The sequence below is a fragment of the Pocillopora damicornis genome, chromosome 3, assembly GCF_964200805.1.
Source record: "Pocillopora damicornis chromosome 3, jaPocDami1.2, whole genome shotgun sequence".
Taxonomy (NCBI): Eukaryota; Metazoa; Cnidaria; class Anthozoa; order Scleractinia; family Pocilloporidae; genus Pocillopora; species Pocillopora damicornis.
Window position 1 is genome coordinate 9,245,039 of NC_142672.1, and position 18,934 is coordinate 9,263,972.

The 18,934-nt window shown below is 39.0% G+C and overlaps 1 protein-coding gene across 3 annotated transcripts in view; it reads left to right on the top strand.

Annotated features, from left to right (window-relative positions):
* Positions 1–17,982, top strand: part of LOC113675014 (uncharacterized) — a 29,028-nt gene extending 11,046 nt beyond the window's left edge. For 2 of the 3 annotated variants that reach the window (XM_089201721.1, XM_089201720.1), the window contains 26 exons: positions 545–599; positions 1,244–1,340; positions 2,031–2,091; positions 2,590–2,687; positions 3,155–3,224; positions 3,744–3,813; positions 3,895–3,959; positions 4,298–4,360; positions 4,883–4,953; positions 5,591–6,585; positions 8,018–8,259; positions 8,742–8,850; positions 8,954–9,010; positions 9,972–10,083; positions 10,158–10,248; positions 11,540–11,626; positions 12,082–12,234; positions 12,642–12,771; positions 13,052–13,084; positions 13,297–13,400; positions 13,865–13,948; positions 14,578–14,720; positions 15,225–15,258; positions 15,449–15,547; positions 15,988–16,074; positions 16,648–17,982. In XM_089201721.1, the coding sequence (XP_089057847.1) occupies positions 545–599; positions 1,244–1,340; positions 2,031–2,091; positions 2,590–2,687; positions 3,155–3,224; positions 3,744–3,813; positions 3,895–3,959; positions 4,298–4,360; positions 4,883–4,953; positions 5,591–6,585; positions 8,018–8,259; positions 8,742–8,850; positions 8,954–9,010; positions 9,972–10,083; positions 10,158–10,248; positions 11,540–11,626; positions 12,082–12,234; positions 12,642–12,771; positions 13,052–13,084; positions 13,297–13,400; positions 13,865–13,948; positions 14,578–14,720; positions 15,225–15,258; positions 15,449–15,547; positions 15,988–16,074; positions 16,648–16,995 (3,558 nt within the window). In that variant the 3' untranslated portion in view covers positions 16,996–17,982. The remainder of the gene's footprint in view (positions 1–544; positions 600–1,243; positions 1,341–2,030; positions 2,092–2,589; positions 2,688–3,154; positions 3,225–3,743; positions 3,814–3,894; positions 3,960–4,297; positions 4,361–4,882; positions 4,954–5,590; positions 6,586–8,017; positions 8,260–8,741; positions 8,851–8,953; positions 9,011–9,971; positions 10,084–10,157; positions 10,249–11,539; positions 11,627–12,081; positions 12,235–12,641; positions 12,772–13,051; positions 13,085–13,296; positions 13,401–13,864; positions 13,949–14,577; positions 14,721–15,224; positions 15,259–15,448; positions 15,548–15,987; positions 16,075–16,647) is intronic. The other variant, XM_089201722.1, reaches the window with a different exon arrangement.
* The last annotated feature ends 952 nt before the right edge of the window (positions 17,983–18,934 follow it).

Genomic DNA, 18,934 nt, shown 5'->3' on the forward strand with positions numbered 1-18,934 from the left:
ACTTGTATTGTAGGTGAGAGATTATGAAACATGGTTATTGTTTAAAATGTGAGTTCCCTGACAATATTTTGTTTTGCAAGATTGAGGTAAAGGTGGCCAAGTGTTATCCATTTGTACTTTTGTAAAGTTGTTGCATAGCACTATGATGACAAATTAAAAGTGTATCAGGCACTTGCACAAGTGAAGAGAAATTGCTGAACTGAAGTGTTAGCAATGAAAATGGTACTAACAGTGACAAAGACCATGACAACAGCTATGACCATGACGATATTGAGGATGACAGCAAAAAGGACAATAACAACAACAACAACAACAACCACAACAGCAACAACAACCACAACAGCAACAACAACCACAACAGCAACAACAACCACAACAACAACAACACTTCAGAGACAATAACAACATTAGATTGAAAAGAGTTGAACTAGAATTGTAGCATTTGCAGAGACAGGCAAGAAGAATAGTCATAGCCCAATCTATGAATAATTTACTCTTCAAAATCAGGTGTATCAGAAATGTTTTGTCTTAATTTCTCAAACAGATTTGTCATCTACTGGATTCTATCGTGACACAGAGCAGAGGAGATGAACCAGATGGTAAATCTTTCATTCTATGACTTGCTCATTACCAAAAAAACAGTTCAATTCAGTTGGATCCAAAATGTTTCCAAATAAATTATCAAATTAATCTTGTATCAAGCTAGTCAGATGATTAAAGAATAATGCATTCTATGATATAGAGAGAAATCCCATAAGGAGAGTTCTGAGGATAATGAAATGAACAAGGAATGGCACATGGCAGTGATGAAAGTTATGTTGCATGTTTCCTCAAATAAGCAACTGCGTGCTTGTTTAAAATTTTGGCTAAAAGGAGGGGCATTTAGTGAATAGAGGGCACTTAATTGAGGGGAGGGGGAATACTTATTACTTTCCGTTACTGATTCTTCTTTAGTTGAAGCTGCAAAAGTTATAAATAAAGTGGAAGTAGAAACAGGTTTTCCTTGTATCCCTATTCAATTAAGAAAGTGAGGGAGGAGGAGGGGTGCTTATTTGAGAGGGGTGCTTGTTTGACATTATGGCAGGAGGGTGGGTACTGATTGGGGGAAATACTGTATTCTTGTACTTTGTGATTGACAACAGTCTTGGGCTCATCACTTTCTTGTTGGCACAATAACTTTGCCTTTCTTATTTTGACACACCTGTTTCACAACAGTAATCAATTGTTTTCATTTACTGAATAGGGGAATTTGAAGCACCATCACTTGACACTACAAAAGTTATCAAAGAAGGCCAGATCGAGAAGAAAGGTCATAGTGTAGCGTTTATGATGTGGCCAAGGTAAGGAGAAGCTGTTGGACCACCTAGTTAATTGGAGGGGCCATTGTAGTGCTAACGGCTACAGGGAGCAGGTCCATGGCAGGAAGACAATGATGGTTAGCAATGAAATTCAGAACTGTCAACTAGAGCAGAGAGTTGGCCAAAACAGCTAACTATTTTCAACAGCCATTCTCCAGTTTTGAGTGGAAGTGAATGCATGATTTACCAGCAACATGTTTACATGTGTGAATCACGTCCACTTTAAGAATTTGCTTCAAGTTTTGGGCAAACTTTGTTGAACCCATGGATTGATTATGACCTAATAGTACTCACTCTTGCTTGAAATGTGATGAATTAATATGGCATCCATGATAACTTGGCCGCCTACTACTAAACCCTTTCAAACTTTCCACTTTCAAACCTATTGACAGCCCCTGGACAAGAAAAGAAGCAAATTATGCCTTCACAAGTCATTTTCTCCTTTAAAAAAAATAGACCTTCCCATTTATCAACTTGTAAGGAGTTTTGCTAAATTTACAATATATAATAGAAATGTTACTTGAAGTTTTTTCAGAAGCAATGGTTTGGGCAATGTCTTTTTGTTCTTTTTCTCGCCATTAATAAGTAATAGGAATTACATCCCACAAGCATTCTGAGAAGCAGGAAGTGGATTTGTTATGTGACAAGATTCTTATGTTATTTATTTTGTAGGCGATGGCTGCGCATCCAGCAAGGAGAATTATCATATTTTAAGTTGGGAGAGGAAAGCCAGGTGGGTTTGTATACAGCAGTAGTTAGCTGTACAAAGTGAACATAGGCTTGTATTTTGTTCTTGATCAACGTTCTTTGAGAAATTGCATTGTAAATGGGGCTGTGAGTGGGCAAGGGGGAACCTGGGCTACTATGGAGCAGTGGCTATGGATGAGGGAGTTGTCACCACTTTGCCTTGGCGTCAAGCCACATATCAACTCTACTATATCTTATATATCTCTACTACATCCAGAGGTACTTTTTTTTCCAGTCGATTGGACCACATGGGGTGCTTATCAATAGTTGGAACTGACCACCCAGGCTGACCTATTCAAAATGCAGGGGTTATTTTTTAGAGTTCTCTACAATTTTTCTTCTCCTAAAATTGTGTACACAAAGCAACGATTGAAAAAAAAACTAGCTGATACAGACAGACAATTTAAATGTCTAAGGAAATTCCTCCTTTAATGAATAGACCTGTAAATTAATTTACCTTCAACTTGTTTAAATTTGTGTGCAGGCTGCTTTGAACATTGTTAAGCTTGGTCCTGGGCTGGCGGAAGTCAAGAGTGTGGATCATAATGCTTTCATTATCATCACAAGCAAGAAGGAATATAGGTATGATGATAAAACCAGTGCTTCTCATTTCATATACCCCAGATATCATGGCATAATGGTCAGAGTGCTAAACACTGGATTTAGAGAGTAAGAGTCAAACCAGGGGCCCAATTGTTGAAGATCCTGATAACGTGTTCTTGGCCAGAGGTCTGGAAGGACCTCTCCGCGACCCATCTCAAATCTTTCCTCAGATTGAAAAACGCACGTTCTGCAGAATTAACGATTAGGGCCTGCTTGTAAGCTACCCTTCAAGGCCATTTTATTTACCAACACTTCAAAAAAAAAAAAAAAAAAAAGGGAAATTCTTGACAAACTTTTTTTGTTTACTGCATCTTTATCGTGCTATATTTTAAAGTTGTATTATCATTCAGTCATTCATTAACGGTAACTAACCAGTTACTTATCTAAATCAAATAACATCTACATGTAAATTGTGTTGTACATATGTGGTTATTTCCATCTTTCAGTTTCCGTGTGTTAAATCTGAACAATGCGGGCGATAATGCTGTTGAGAAAGAAAGAGACTCATGGATTGAGGTTTTTTGCATACAGTAGATGCAGCGTTATTCATTTCATAAATATCGTGATACTAATTGCTTATAAATAATACATGCACCGTCCATTGCTTTAATTTCATTTAGTATAACCATTATGTCCATTTTTGCGTCAATGCCCGTTTGGACAGTCCCAATGTAGTTGGGCAATCTTTTTTAGATCGTTAATCCATTAATAGCACGGTAGAAATATCATTTGATTTGGCGCTTTACTTGAGAGATGATATTATTTAGTAAGTAACATAGGCAAACTCGGAGAAAAATAACCTAGAGTGCTCCCAACAGGAGCCGGATCTACGACCTTCCATTGAGCCGTTCGGATGCCTTATCGCTGAGCTATAGGGGAATCGTGGGAGGCTAGGCCGTTTAATTAAACAAAACACGTCTTCGAGAGTTTTCTCCTTAGCCTGGAAAGAAAATCGCATAACAATTTTCATAAACAACGTGATGTGACAGTTGTGCACATTCTAGTTGGTGACAACTTGTAAATTTGAATTTTCAGGCCATAACTACAGCTTCCCAAATAAGTTTCCGTCAATCAAGAGCAGTATCGTCAGTTCCTGATGAAGCAGGTTAGGTATCTTGATAATTGTTTCAAAATGATGAAAAGTATCACTGGAATTTAACATTTTTTGTTTTTTATTTTATTTTAGCCATTGCATCCTCTGTAGTAGAACAGGAAAAGTATCTTAAAGATGTTGTCAGAACACTTCAAAGAGTATGTCTTTTTTTAACGTATTTCTTTGATATAACGCGGCAGGTTTTTTGTTTAATCTTCGCGCTCTCTATGTGGAATTTATTTCAAAGTAAAATCTTTTTTTATAAATTATCGAAAGATTTGTTCGAAACATGGTCAATCCAAATTTAAATTTCGTGGTAATATGTGATTTTGTATGTAGCTATCACGGGATATGTTAATCTGGTTTTGAAAACTCAACCCTAGCTTGACTAAATGATTGATACATAATTTACATCTATGGTCGTTGTCGCTGGTGTTGTTTTTGTCTCTTAAACATACATGACAATTTTTTATACTCACATTTTGTTTCGTTTTAGGAGTTGGAGCAGTTAGGTTCTGTGTTGTCTGTGGTCAACGCACCTATTCAAGCTACTGTGCAGGTAAATTAGAATTATATTGATCAAGAAACTTAAATGCCTGAGAGTAATTGTTGTGGACCATAAATCCAAAACCGAGTGGCAATGGCAACTAAGAACAATTTAGCGCTTTTCGACTGAGTGTCGTAAGATCGAAACCAAAACAATTACAACAGCCAATTAAAGCACGGAAAATATCACCAAGGAACCAATGAGAATGAAAGTGAAACAAGCAAACTTCCTGAAGCGCGGGAAAACGCGTGAGTCCCAAGGCACGATTGGTTTTAGTTTTAAATTTGATTGATTAAGAAGAAGGCCCCCAAATTTTCCTTATTACTTTTGACATTCATTTTCAAATTGCGCTAACGAGGTTACCTCCATTTATTATATCCACTTACAATAGTGATTATCGTTAACTTAACACGTTATATTTCGCTACAAAAAATGCTGATTGTATATTTGTCGGACCATCATCGTCATCACAGGAGTTTCTTTTACTCAGTATCACGTCAAACCCTCACTCACGCGGTAGAATGTTTATTTTAGGTCAAGAAGGTGAAAGATGTTGTGCGCAATTTGGATTCACAAGTCAAAACAGGCGTGCTGTCATGGACAATGTGAGAAAATGTTTGAATTTTTGAGTGTTGTTTGTGCATAAATCCCAACCAATAAAAAAAGCTACTTTTGCAGGGTATAATAATAAATCCTCATGTGTTGAGGTCTGAAAATCACCCTCCCATACCTTTCTTGGACAATCAAAGGTTCACGTACGATTGGCCTTTTGTTTGTAGGAAGTGCAAACGACCTAATTTTCACGGAGCTAAGGTTTGAGTCTTGGCGTCCTAGAGAATTGCTTATACAATGTACCAAAACTTGAAATAAAAGTTTGCTGTTCTAGCTTTGAAAAATGGATTTCCATGTTGCCATCATCTGTGGTTTATTCCTGCACAGACTCACGGAGACATGGAATCTGTTTGTTTAATTTCACGAAAAAGCAAAATTGAGTTAGTGATGACTTCATCTATGTGTCTGCCCTCCAATAGATCAAAAGAAAAAACGAGTCAAAATGCACACAAAATTCAGCTTATTGTGTAAAAACGCTGTAAAGATGAGAAAGCAACAGAAAAGAACGAGAGTGATTAAGGATGGAGAAAATTGACACGATTTTTTTTAGTTGCGAATAAGGCAACTTTTGCAAGGTGTACGTAATGTAACTTGGCCCCTCTAAGGCTTACGTTGTTCTCTCTTTGTTAGGAGACAAGTACTTCAATCCAGGAAAGATTCTAACAAAGATGGAGTCGTGGTCTTACCACAACTCAGAAAAGATTCTTTAAAAGACAGCAGCACACGCGCACCTCAATTCAACAATACTTCGCCTCCGAGAAGAAAAGACAGCGACAGGCTACCCAGCTTGCCATCTCAACCTGAAGATGGTTACGAAAAAGTTGAACCTCCACAACGGACGAAAAAACCTCCACCTGTTTCGCTTCTCACAGGTGTTGATCAGTCGTCACATGTCAGCGGTGGCCCCCCTCCACGGCCTCATAAACCTTCTGAACTATCAAACACACTAGTTAGTGACATTGATCCATGTACGCCTCAACAAATCGTCCCACCTGTGAGGCCTTCACGGAGTAGCAGTTCCTCTTCAAGTCCCTACGAAACTGTTGAAATTTTTTCTCAAAAACGTGAAGGTTTGAAAGGAGGTAATGTAGGTGAACGCACACCACCAAGGCCACCTAAACCTGGTAGTGGTTTGATTGAAGATGACAGCTCAAGTATTTATATGCAGCCACCTATACCAGTGAGTGTCATAAGCCCGATAGATGACTCCGATATTTACGATAATGTCCACATCAAAAACATTCCGTTAGGAGCGACAGATGGTCTGCATGGTGTTTCTACTCTAGGAGCGAAGGATGGTGTTGCTGAGGCTTGTACTGGAGAGACGAATGAACCTACTGTTCTTGGTGGTTCTGCTGGGGAGAGAAAAGAATCTGTTCACATCGGAAATGAAATAGCTTCATCAGGGACTCAGGAGACGAAGGGTGACGCCGCGAATATCACAGAACGTGAATCAACGGATGGTAACCTTGAAATCGATTCTGGGGGGATGGGATGCGAGAGTCTCGCGCAGGCAATCGAAGAGCGACGGCAGGTTTTGCAGGAGGAAGAAGCTAAAGAAGGTGTGGTGTTACTTTCTAAACAGATGCTGAACGAGAAAGGTTCTGATCTGAGTCATACCTATGGTATGTGATTTAGCTGTTTAAGAGGCATGCGCAACTGTTCATTCACATCTTTCACTCATCCCACACTTTGCAAAAGGTCTCTTCATCTCTCTTTGCGTGTCTTTGTCAGTCAGTAACACTCCCATGGTTGCAAGATTATAGATTATATGGCTCAAGAAATTCCACCAGTTGCAACTCTTAGATACATTAGGGCGTTATTGACCAGGTGGGTTTGGTCTAAAAAGCTGAATTTTGGCGAAGATCGCCGCTTTGCAGTTAAAAACTACAATTGGTTAGAGTGGTGTTGCTGAAGCTCAATAGTTTTTGTTTTGTTTTGTTACTTGTAATTTATATGAGTTTGGGACTCGACCGTTCTCAATGTTTTGTCGTATTATAAAATTGTTGAGCCAAATGAATATGAATATGAATATCCTATTACTTAATTCATTCCTATCGTGACACAAAAACAGAAGATTGTGCGCGTTCTTGGACTTCTCCATCTAATGTGCGGCATCGTTGTTTTCATCTTGACCTTTTCCGGCTCTTACAACCATTCTCCTAAACTTATCATCTAAAAACACCGACAGGAAGCGAATTACATATTTGGCAATCATTTAGATTGCAAACCTGCCTCATATGGCAGGTTTGCATAGGACTGACAAAGTCACGGGACTCTTCATGTTTTCGGAAAAACTGCAAGAGGTTTTTCATACCTTTTATACCTCACTCATCCATTGGAGAATCAGTCTGGCAACTAACACCGCTCATTTAAAAAAATTGCTGAACTTCTGATGGATGTAACTTTAATTTTCTCTCTCTTTTCTGAAGGCAAGTGGAAAGGGAAAACCTCAAAATGAATCCATTAAATCTGTTAATGCATCACTAACGTGCATAAAACATCTTGCAGGAGGAAACATAGGGTCTAATCTCGTATTCTTATCTTATTTTGTTCAGCAAAAAGGTGGGTAAGTATCTGCTGTTCGGTAAATCGAAAAGGAGTGAAGACTGAGCACTGCAGTGGCTATGGTCTCCTTTAATCATAATGCTTACACAATTCTTACTCGTGCAAAGCCTCACTGTTTATAACTGGCCGGTTGTTAATTCTTTGAAGCGTTGCTGCTGATAACAGCATTTTATATCCATTTTTACTTCTCTGCGTCTGTCATCATATCTCAATTTTCGTTGAGTCGTACGTGTATCTATTTATATTGGAGTGTACAGGTCAATAGTTCGAAAGGTCGATAAAAAATCGAATTGTAGTCAGTAGTCAAACGAGTACAACCTCAATCAGCAAATTTTTGATTGAGTCGTTAGAATTCTAAAAATGTTAGATTCATAAATCGAAAGCAGTTCCCCTATTCAGGAAAATCTCATTTGAGTTTACTTTAGACAAACAAATATTACGTGCAGAAAACTTGCAACTAATGTTCCCTTTGTCTTTTTTCCTCCAAAGCTGCTGAAGAGATTGGAGATAATAGACCTATTGGAGATAATAGACCTATTGGAGATAATAGATCTATTGGAGATAATAGACCTACTTCGGGCAGCAATCCACCGCCTCCTCCTCCTCCCCTCCCTCCAGGAGTGCCCCCACCTCCTCCCCTATTAGGAGGTGGCCTTCCTGGAAAATCTTGTGCAGTCCAGGCCAGAGTTAAACTTCGACCTTTTTTTTGGATGCCAGTGCCGATGCAAATGGTTAGTAGAATACTTTTTGCACTAGAGCAGACGTTTCCAGATAACTGACCAATCAGGGACATTTTGGTTATGGATTCGTTTTGCCGTTTACGCACCATTCATTTTGAAGCCCCTCACTCTGATTTATGGTGTATGACATAGAAACTACGTACAGTCACAGGCTCCCGAAGAATTTTTTTTAAGTCAGTCGGTCAGTTGGTCAACTTACGGTACTTAGTCTTACAGCCAATAACATCCCGGCAAAACTGACCAATTTGTGTATACGAATCTGACGCCGGCTGCTAACCAACAAAAACTATCTCTTGACTTCGATGATGAATTCTGCCAAGGTTGTCAAAACGTCAGTCACTATCACCGACAGCATTCCTTCCTAAGACTACTCTCACCAGGACGATCAGACTACACGAACGAATGTTACCTTCGGGTGTAAATCATTTGCTGTGGTGCGAATTAATATAGAGTATCTAATTTTTCTTATTTAGGTGTCCAACTCCATGTGGATGCAAGCCGCTGATCGCACAAAGAGCATAAACTTGGATTTGCTGGAAGAAATGTTCCAGATAGAGGAGAAGGAAAAACCCATACCTACTGGTGGGTTTGATTCACTAGGAAGAAAAACATGAAGTGAAGCATACATCCTTTCTTAGTTTATTGGGAACTGTTTTTAACAATGTATCGCATTATTTTTCCACAGCCCCCGCTAAACCCACGGTGAAGACGTTACTGGATCCAAAACGAGCACAGAATCTTGGTGCGTGATAGTCCTCGTTACCTCAACGAATTGTTTGTCATCAGAGCAGTTCAGTTTTCAATTGAGTATCGAAAGCTATCTGGGATTGCCTCGTTTTTGCTTTAATTCGCTCTGTGATTGGTCGAGCAAAGTTGCGCCACCATTGCAACCAATCAAATCAAGAACTAAAATCAATTCTAATTTGGTCACTCGCGTTTTCCCACGCTTCAAGCAGGTTGCCTCTTTTTACTTTGAGTTCTCATATGTTAATGATGATGTTCTGATTGGTGGCTGTGATAACTGAAAACTACGATTGAATTGTACTATCTGGGTTTGCGTGTACTTTACTTTGAAGACCGCCTGAACTTTCACTTCTCTTCGTCTCTTGAGAATATGTGCTTTTGTTCTGATTGGCCATAGAAATTACTTCGGCTTGGTTTCTACAACACTACGTTGAATAATTCTCTAAATTGACTTGTGTCAAAAAGTTGATTGAAAACAAAGTCTTCGTATTCTAAATTCATTCTCATATTACTGTGTTTCGTGGTATAAACTCACACCCGCACTTTGAAATAAAGATTTTAGAGCGTTGGTGAGCGTTTTATTTTTTCCATCTTGAGAACTGACTTGTTTCGTCTGACACCGTAAGGATGCAAAGAAGCGGTGGAGCTTATAGAAGAATTGCGTTAAATATAACATTTCACTTATCTAAAATCCTAATGTGAGAGATTATTCAGCGTTAATTGATTTCCGGTTGACTTTTTGCGATAAGTGACAGATGATTGAACAATAGGATCATATTATATATTTAAAATGAGAGAGACCAGAGCGTGAGACAGTGAACGGTGAGAGAGAGAGGGAGGTTAAATTGATTTTATAAAATAAAACGTGAAGTTTCGGAACATAGCAGATTCTTTAGTCTCATTTCCGACGCTAAAAAGCTGGCGCCTAGCCTCTAATAATTGTAATTTTTTTCCCCTAGGAATTTTCCTGAGTGGGTTCAAACTGAGCACCAAGGAGATTGACGAGAAGCTGAGTGTGTTCAGAGAAGAAGATGGCGCCCTACCTATGGATCAGGTGATCGCTTTGAAAAGGTAACAAAATGATAATCTTGTTCAGGTGATTGCTGTGTAGTTGTTGGATTAAATTGATTTATTTCAATCATTAGGTTTCTTCCATCAGCTGAAGAATTTGAGATGTACAAGAACTACAAGGAAGATCCCAGCACATTGGTGCCAGCGGATCAATTTATGAAGAAGGTAACAACAGAAGACACTATTTGAATAACATTTGGCGTCTCTAACGAATTATGCGAAGTTCTGATTTTAATTTGATGGCAAATAAGTTCTTGCTTCGCAGTTGTAGGGAAGGACTCGGGTGTAGAGTGCTTTTAGAGACCAGGAACCCGTCTCTCGAAAGTCCCGGTAAGGGGCCCGAAACTATATTTTAAAATCAATATTTAAACAATAGCAGTTTCTGGCACCTTAACCCTAAACCCTTCTCTTGAATGAAGACAGAACAGTTTTACGGGCCCGTCAAGTTACCTTCGAGTAACAGAGAGAAACGGGCCTCGGTAACTTAAAAAGTTTTGAATTATATAATAAAACTTTCAACTAAAGAAACAAATGGACTGGTTAGGGTGCCAGAAACTACCTCTCTATTGTTTAAATTTTGATTTTAAAATATGGTTTTGGGCCTGTTAAGTTATCGGGACTTTCGTGAAACAGACCCTAGGGCAAGGTTGCTCGAAGGGGGTTAATCAATCTAGGATTAAAAGGTGATCATGGCTTTTATGTGTCACGGAAAAGCAGGGCGTGAAATTGCGCCTAATACAGGCGCCAATGCGACTAAATTTTTCACTTTGGCGACCAAATCCTGGAGATTAGTCGCCAAATTGGCGACTAGAATGTTTCATCATAACCTTACCAAGAGACATAGTGAATTAAAAAGATTTGCAAAGATAAATCCGCGGTGAACTTCCTTATTAAGTTTGTTTCCAAAACGCAACATATGCATCTTGATCGATAACTAGACGCCATCTTGGATTTAGGTGAGCTTTAACGTTGTATATCGTCCATCCTAGTGTCCACTTTGTAGCATGTTAAAGATCTTTTCCCAAATTTAATTTTGAGGGTCTATCTAGAACGCCGACAGCTTAAAAAAGGTTTTGTTTGTCTTTGAAAATGGCGACCAACTTTTTTCCACTTGGCTACCACTTTGAAGAATTTAGGAGCCAAGTGGCTATCGGAAAAAGAAATTAATTTCATGCCCTGAAAAGAGCGTTTAAGGTTTTGTTTGGTTTTATTTCAATATAACACGGAACTAGGTGGGAAAAAAGTCCAAACGAAAATCCCTTTGCAGAGCTCTAAAACTGAATTTAAAATTTACACAAACCTTGGGCTAATGTAATCGTGTTTTGAACAACCCAGCCCTGAAAGGCAAAGGAATCATCGAAGATATGTTTTCCTCCCCCAAACGTTATATGTAATATTTTCAAGAGTTATAGGTTTTTAAATCGAGTTTTTCTTTGGTCTCTTTCTTCTTGATAAGCTTTGTGAGATAAACAACCTGGAGAAACGTTTGGATTTATTGCTTGTCATCATGGAGTTTCCCCAACAGTTTGAAGATCTTGCACCGGTAAGTATCTTTACTATGGCGTAGAAATGTGATGCAAGCGAGAACAACTTCACACGTCCGTAGCCACAGCTAGTAAGCAGGTTTTTAAACAATTCAAAAACACGTGGTACTCCTGAAGTGAAACAAAGACTTCAGAACGAGCCATTCTTTATCGCCGAGGGGTTGGAAGGGGCGGCGCGGAAGATTTTCGGGGGGTCGCATATGAATATTGCAGAGCCTTAGGAAGGGATCAAATGAATTTAAGAATGCCACAACTAAAATCCTCCGATCCTACCAGGCGATAAACTGACCGGTTCCTTAGAACGCGTGTAAGTATTCGCAACAACCAAGAGTAAGAAGGAGAGAGGTTTTCGTTGCAACACCCCAAGATAACGCTGTACACTTTTCAGTTGAAACTTTTCGACAAACGGGGTCAATGTTAAATTTACTATTGATCCTTTGTTTTTCTTTTTCAGAACGTGAATAATCTTTTGCAAGCCTGCAGTGAACTTTACAACAGCAAAAACTTTCAGCTCATTTTGGAATACGTGTTGTCAGTTGGAAACATTCTGAACACGGGAAGTACCAGAGGGGGTGCATATGGGTTTAGGCTTCATTCCTTACCAAAGGTAACCTAGTACTAAGGCGACTCACTAGTGGTCAGAATTGGCCCGTCAAACTTAACACTGTTCTTATAACCAGCAGAACTGGTCTTGTCATTTGGTTTAGGCCAGTAGACTATTTCGCTCCAGCACGTACTACTCGCGGAATGCGCGCCGCGAGAATTTTGAAAGCCATTGGTTTATTGCAGACTCTTGAAATCACACTGGATAGCGCAGCCATAGAATTCTTTTTCTTAAATTGCTAGCCCCATTGCTGTCTTTTTACACTCATGAAAGTTAGCTTTTTTGGCCACGACGACATGTTCAAAAACACTCGAATTTTTTACTCAAAATTGAGGCTAAAAGAGCTAATTTTCCAGCTCATCAAAGACTCCTGGATTCTGAGCTCTTGAGTTTTTGTGTTACATTCGCAGATGGCAGATGTCCGCGGAAATAACAAGAAGTACAACCTCCTCAAGTTCCTGATCCTTCAACTACAGCAGTCCAATCCAGAAGCGTTGAATTTCACGGACGAATTGAAAACCGTTCAGAAAGCTGCAACGTGTGAGTTAAAATATTGAAAATTTAATTCTTATGAAAATATCGGTTAATGTGCAAGCAAGGTTGAGAGAAAATTATCTGGTTTAAACTAAGCGGGGTGGAAACAGGGAAATCTTGAGCCTAGGGAGAGGGAGGATATCCTCGTGCTTCTTCTCCCCTACTTCCTCAAGCCGATGAAGATCGTATGGTAGAAGACCAATTTGATGGGATCTCTCTGCAACAATCGCATCTGAGTATCTAAGGACTTACTATTTTTCTTTTCTCACTTTTTTTCTCGACATAGGTTCATCTAAAGCCCTGTTTGCTGAAGTGGAAGGTTTGTTAAGTCTGTTTTATTTTATCAATCCGCTCATCTTTAACGCAGCACTTCATGTTTGGTCAAGTTTACACAACAGAATTTAATTGAAACCGCGGTGTCTTCTTACTTTTCTGTGACTCCTACTCCTGGACTAGTTCCGCTCAATAAATTGTTTGATTCTACAGAAGAAAGTGTCAGGCCTTAGAGATTATTTCCTTTTTACTATGCAGTGATGAAGAAGGACCTGATTAAGATCAAGAAACACTCTAGTGAACTGTTTTTGAAGCGTAACCAGACAAATCCAAAGGATGTCAAACTGCACAACGATGTGGAAGTATCCTTTGCGTTAAGTTTAAACTGAAAAGTACGGTCACGGTTTTCTCCGCCGTCACCATGAAGGTCAACCTTTGTGGACAAATAGAAATTGACCTTAAAGTAACAGTTTCAAATAACCGTTAAAACTCACGAGGAATGTGTGGGAGTTGTATATGAGCTCACAAGCTAGTTAACCGAAACCTACAGAGGTTCTTTAACTGTAGGGCCGCGAAAAGGATGGTTACCCCCCCCCCCCCCAACTACTGAAGCAGAGGCATCAAATGGACCAGACCAAAGCTTAGTGCATGTTCCATTTCAGAGGAATGAGCATTAGAATAACAGCTACGATTTCAAAGACCCCACCATCTCAGTTGTTTTTTTTTGTCCTGCGAATTCGAGTTGCTATGTAAGTTGTGGCCTCCTGTGCTATAAAGGCATAATTCAATGCCCTTGTATAGTTTCTCTTTAACAATGTACTCTCAGGCCTTTGTGAATGAATATGAGCAGAAGCTAAATGATTTGTGTGATCAGTGCAAGCAGATGAAACAGATTTACAACAAGGTTTTGGTAAGAAAATCTAAATGAAAATGCAAGTTAATTGGCTAAATCAATTATGCGCATGCCTTGGAGAACACCAATGGAGAAGCTTTGCTTTTAAAACCTGCTCCTTTCTTTATTGGCTGCTGTTGGGTCTTAGACCCATAAGGATTTGTCTCTGTGCAGTACCCTTCGACACCTAACTGTTATTTTTTTTCTCTGTACAATATCACCCTTGAATTACACGTTAAGGTCACTGGAAGAGAGGAAATGATCACCAACTAAAGAAGGTCTTGATTGTTAAACAAATTCTCCTTGTCAGCATCGAAGGAAAGTATAGGGAGCAGTATGGGGAATATGTATACCGATGAAATTAGAAGATCCTCGCAGCTAAGAACACTACTGAAACTAGTAGTTGTAAATAGGACCTGAAAAAAATTTCAGGCCCGTACGGGATTTGAAATTTTTTTTCAGGTCCTATTTACAACTACTAGTTTCAGTAGTGTTCTTAGCAGCGAGGATCTTCTAATTTCATCTTTCCACCGCAGTGCAAATATGTGAATTTTCATATATCTAAATCTTCATGTATACCGATGTTAAGTTAAAGGGGTTAGCACAGCGTTACGCCAACTGATAGCAGTTTACTCTTGTCTTAACAGGTTTCTTTTGGTGAGTCTCAGAGTAGTGATTCAGAGGAAATTTTTGGACCTATCAGCGCTTTTATCACACAGTTCAAAAAAGCGTTGAAAGAACAGAATCAGGGCACTAAGTGCAACAAGGGTATCAAACTAGAGGGCCTCAGGTGAGATGTGATGTAAGGTACCTGTTTTATGTGAATTGAAGCCAATGACAACGTTTTCAGTTGTGTGACCATGTAAGGCACGAGGGTTGAACGGAGGGGCACTGGTGCGGCAAAGGTACCAAACTTAGAAGAAATTATTTTTTTTGTGTGATGTACCAATTTGCAACGAAAAGTAAAAACATTTATGGAGGCTGATGCTGTTCTGTGCAATCTTGGCATTGAGATCTATTATGTTTCAGCCAATTTATCCTTAACTAATAGAGAGGTAGCTTGTAAATCGATATGTGAACGCAAAACGTTCGAAAGCGCTGCGTTTGAGTAATGCAAGTCTCACACGAAGGTCACGCAAGGAAGAATTGAGGGAGAGGGGTCCTCTCTGCGATATGGTCAATTGTGGTTTCGCCAGACTTATCCAATGCGGAGAATTAACGCCAGCAATGCACTTCTTGCCTATTGCACGAGAGTAGCGGTAGAGTTATCTTGATTCTTCTCATTGTTTTTCAGTGAGGCCATCGCACAGAGGCAGAAGTCCATCAATGTAAGTGTTTTTTATCATTCTATGCTAAACGACGTTTTACTCATTGTCTTCTTAATTCCTTGCGAAAGCTTCCACCTAGGACTCGTGTTTTCTCATAAATAGCATTAAAATATAAATATTAATTTTGTGAAGTGTGAGTTCTGTCTTGAGGCAAAACTGGATCATCGCTTACTTTTTGTGCTTTTTCTAGGACTCAACTTCAGTGGCCTCTATGAGTTCTTTTTCGACAACATCAACTACCTCCGGTCATGACAATATTGATGGAAACAAAACCAGTCGGAATGGTGAGGTGAGCAAGCAGGTTTAATAAAAAAGGAACTCGTTGATAGTTATGTTAATTCTTTGTTCGTGTTCATGTTTATTCAACAGAAAAATAGTTTAGGCTCGTTTTATACAACTGTTGTTTCAGTAAGATGAATAAAATAACGACTGCCATACGCACCGAATGTAAAGTACCCGACAGCCCTCCCTCACTCGGGTCTCGTGACACTCACAATTAGTTAAAATTGTAACCAACCTGCATTTGGGAGTATACGGACCAATACAGTCGAAATAAAACTGAAAAGTCACAGTTTTGGAACTTCACACTGGTCCATTACCGTTGAGGGTAAACTAACCGATTAGTCTCGTGGACTGAACAGAACACCGTCAAATGACCGAAAAGTTCCCGTTCCCGCTGTCTTCGGGTTGTATTTTTTTTCAAGAAAATATCTCTGCTTTTTCTTTCAGAAAAGAGACTTATTTCTTGAAAGGAAGCCGTCAAATAAAGATACAAACACTTCACCTCATGCACCACTTCCTGTCATCCATAAACAGGTAATAATATTTTCTTAGAGGAGAGCGGTTTTTGTTTTAAGTGGTGAGGTTAGAAAAACATCATAATCCTGCAACTGATTAACATGTAACTTCTACTTATAACGTCCATACGCTATCCAGTAAATAGGTCATGAGAATATTTAAATTGATCAGATAAAAGTTGCTCCATTTATCCAACACCAAATTATCTTAACTAATTTACAAGGAAGTGTGTAGCAGCTAGAGGTTAGAATTAACAATCAGATCTTTGGGGTTAAGGACTAACCTTAGTGGAAACTAAAATTTATTACCAGACCCCGGATTAGAAAAGTGGTAAAACCATCCACTGAAGTAGTAATCGTCTGCCGGTTTTTTTGTTTTTGTTTTTGTTTTTTTCGGACACTTGGCGCTGGGTGGAGTTTTATTTGTTGGTCTTGGATGTTTTCCTCATTACATGCAATGTTGTCTCACGAGATATGATGATAATTTTATAATATTTTATCACTGTTCGTAACAGTGTGCGGAGTTTTTAAAGGATATTTTATTGTTTGATATTTTATTGGGTTTGAATGTATAACTAACTTTCTTTTTCAGTTGAGTATCAAATTGCCGCCAAAACCACAAGGGAGAGCAAATCCCAAACCCACACGGAGCGGTTTCCTTGGCAAGCTCAGCGGAGGAAAACATCATACTCCAAAATGGGACAACAGATATTTCGAGCTCACAGACACAGGATATCTTAACTATTACAAAAAAGCTGATGGCGGGAAACCTATCAATTCCATCTATTTGAGAGGCTGCCCCTTAGAAATAGACCCTAACGACCCTCTAATAGTTCTCATTAAAACCGACGATAGAGACTGGAGCTTGAGAGCGGCAACTGCTGAGGAGGCCTACGCATGGAAAGAAGCCATGTCATTTTACACTGACAAACGGAACTGAAGGCTCACAAATAACTTGGAGATAAATTTTTGTAAGATCATGCGATGAATCAGGCTAATTTCACGACTTGAGACCGAGATTAATTCTGGTCCTGCTTTTTGATAATGGGGATGATCCAAGATTTAGATCCAATCAGAAATTATTTCGCTCAGTGTGATTTCAAGCTTGAGAATTACACAAAGTGGGAAGAAATAAAGAGGAAACGAAAATAACATTCTGAAATTAAATTTGACGACAGTCTTGGATTTCATCATGAGACTTGTTCAAACAACTGGGGCCAGGCCACGCGCCGATTTTTAAATATCAAATTTACACTAGAGCTATCCTCTTTTCTTTGAAATAGAAACTCTAACTTTAATTGGAAATTTTGCTTCAGTTGAAGAGGCTCTTTATTCTGTGTGAATTATTTATTGATCTACATAGTAACTGGCGTACCATGCATTCGTGTATGTTACTTGGCATAAACTCTTCTCAAAGTGTCGCGTATTGTTATTATTATAAAACCATGCAATTATTAATATAAACGAATGAAAGGAAGAAAATACGGGTCAAAAATGAAAAAGATACTTAAAATTCATGAAAATGGTTTACATCTGCATCATTCAGGCTATTCCCAAGATTGTGCCGGGATAATTATTGATTCAAGTTAAATGTTTATTAATTCTTTATTTTGTTAGAGCGTCTTTTCATAGACATGAAAGAGAGATTTCACGCAATCTGCTTAACTGTTATGTTTGTACAATGTAACCGTATGTCTCTTACCACACATGCTACTTGGAAGACCTCAGCGTCAGTTGTAGCTTTGCCCCTCAGCATCTTTCCTCAACTTTTATCTTTTGGAGTTTCTCTCCTAAGACCTCTCTTAAGAGAACTGATGGTAATATAAATTATTTTAAACGACTCATGCGATGTAAAGGAACTTGCAAAATATTACGACAATATTATGAATTATAATCATGCATCATTGTAATAAACATTTTAGTCCAAGATGTTTGTTTTCTTTCGCAATCTACTCTATTTTGTGAGGTTGGTTGAATTTCGTGACGCGTACGTGACATTCTGAAATAACATTTGTACCGTGACTGCCCAGTTTTAAATGATTCAGACTTGACGGTGGAAAGCGGAAAATTTTGATTGTTGGGTGAATGAAATTGCTAGTTATCACATCAAACTCAAACTGATGAGCAATGGTGATGATTAAGCGTAAAAATTAAATTAATTGGATCAACAAAATTAACAAATGAACCAGTTCATAAATGAATAAAGGGGGTAAGTTTCTGAAGAAACTGTAGGAGAGTATAGCAGGTAATTTAGTGTTAACGACTGAGTTGGCCACTGTGAAGGGCCACCGTAAAGGGTAAAAAAGCTGACGTTTCGAGCGTTAGCCCTTCGTCGGAGCGATTGGAGGAATTGTGGGTTGTGTGTGGGTTTACATGCCGAAAGTAGAGCTACGCTATTAGTGGGAATATGGTGACGAAAAAACAGAAATAAATAAATCTACCCAGTTCTCCTGTTTACCTCTCCCTTTAATTCATTGTTGCCTCACTCACGCTATCGCATTAGTACTTTTGGGAACCAACCAAACGCCGGGTAGGTGATTAGCGATTAGCGCTGGCATTGCTAAAAAAAATTGCTGACATTTTGCAAAAGTTGAATGGATAGAGTGTCCAATTAGAGCTCATTCGTGATGTTACGTCAGTCGCAAGAAGCTTCCTCTTGACCTATCAGCATGCAGCAGTGTTTTTTACCCTACTTCGCCTTGTGTCCATTATTCACAGGTCACAGATGACGTCAACATCGGGTAGGGGGTAATTGCGAACCTAATAGGCTTTTCCTGATTCCGGTGTCAGGAAAACACTTTGACTGATAGATTTCTCGAAACAACTATTGTCTTTTCGCTTGAAAATAGCTTCCGACGAAGGGTCTTTACCAGTTAATT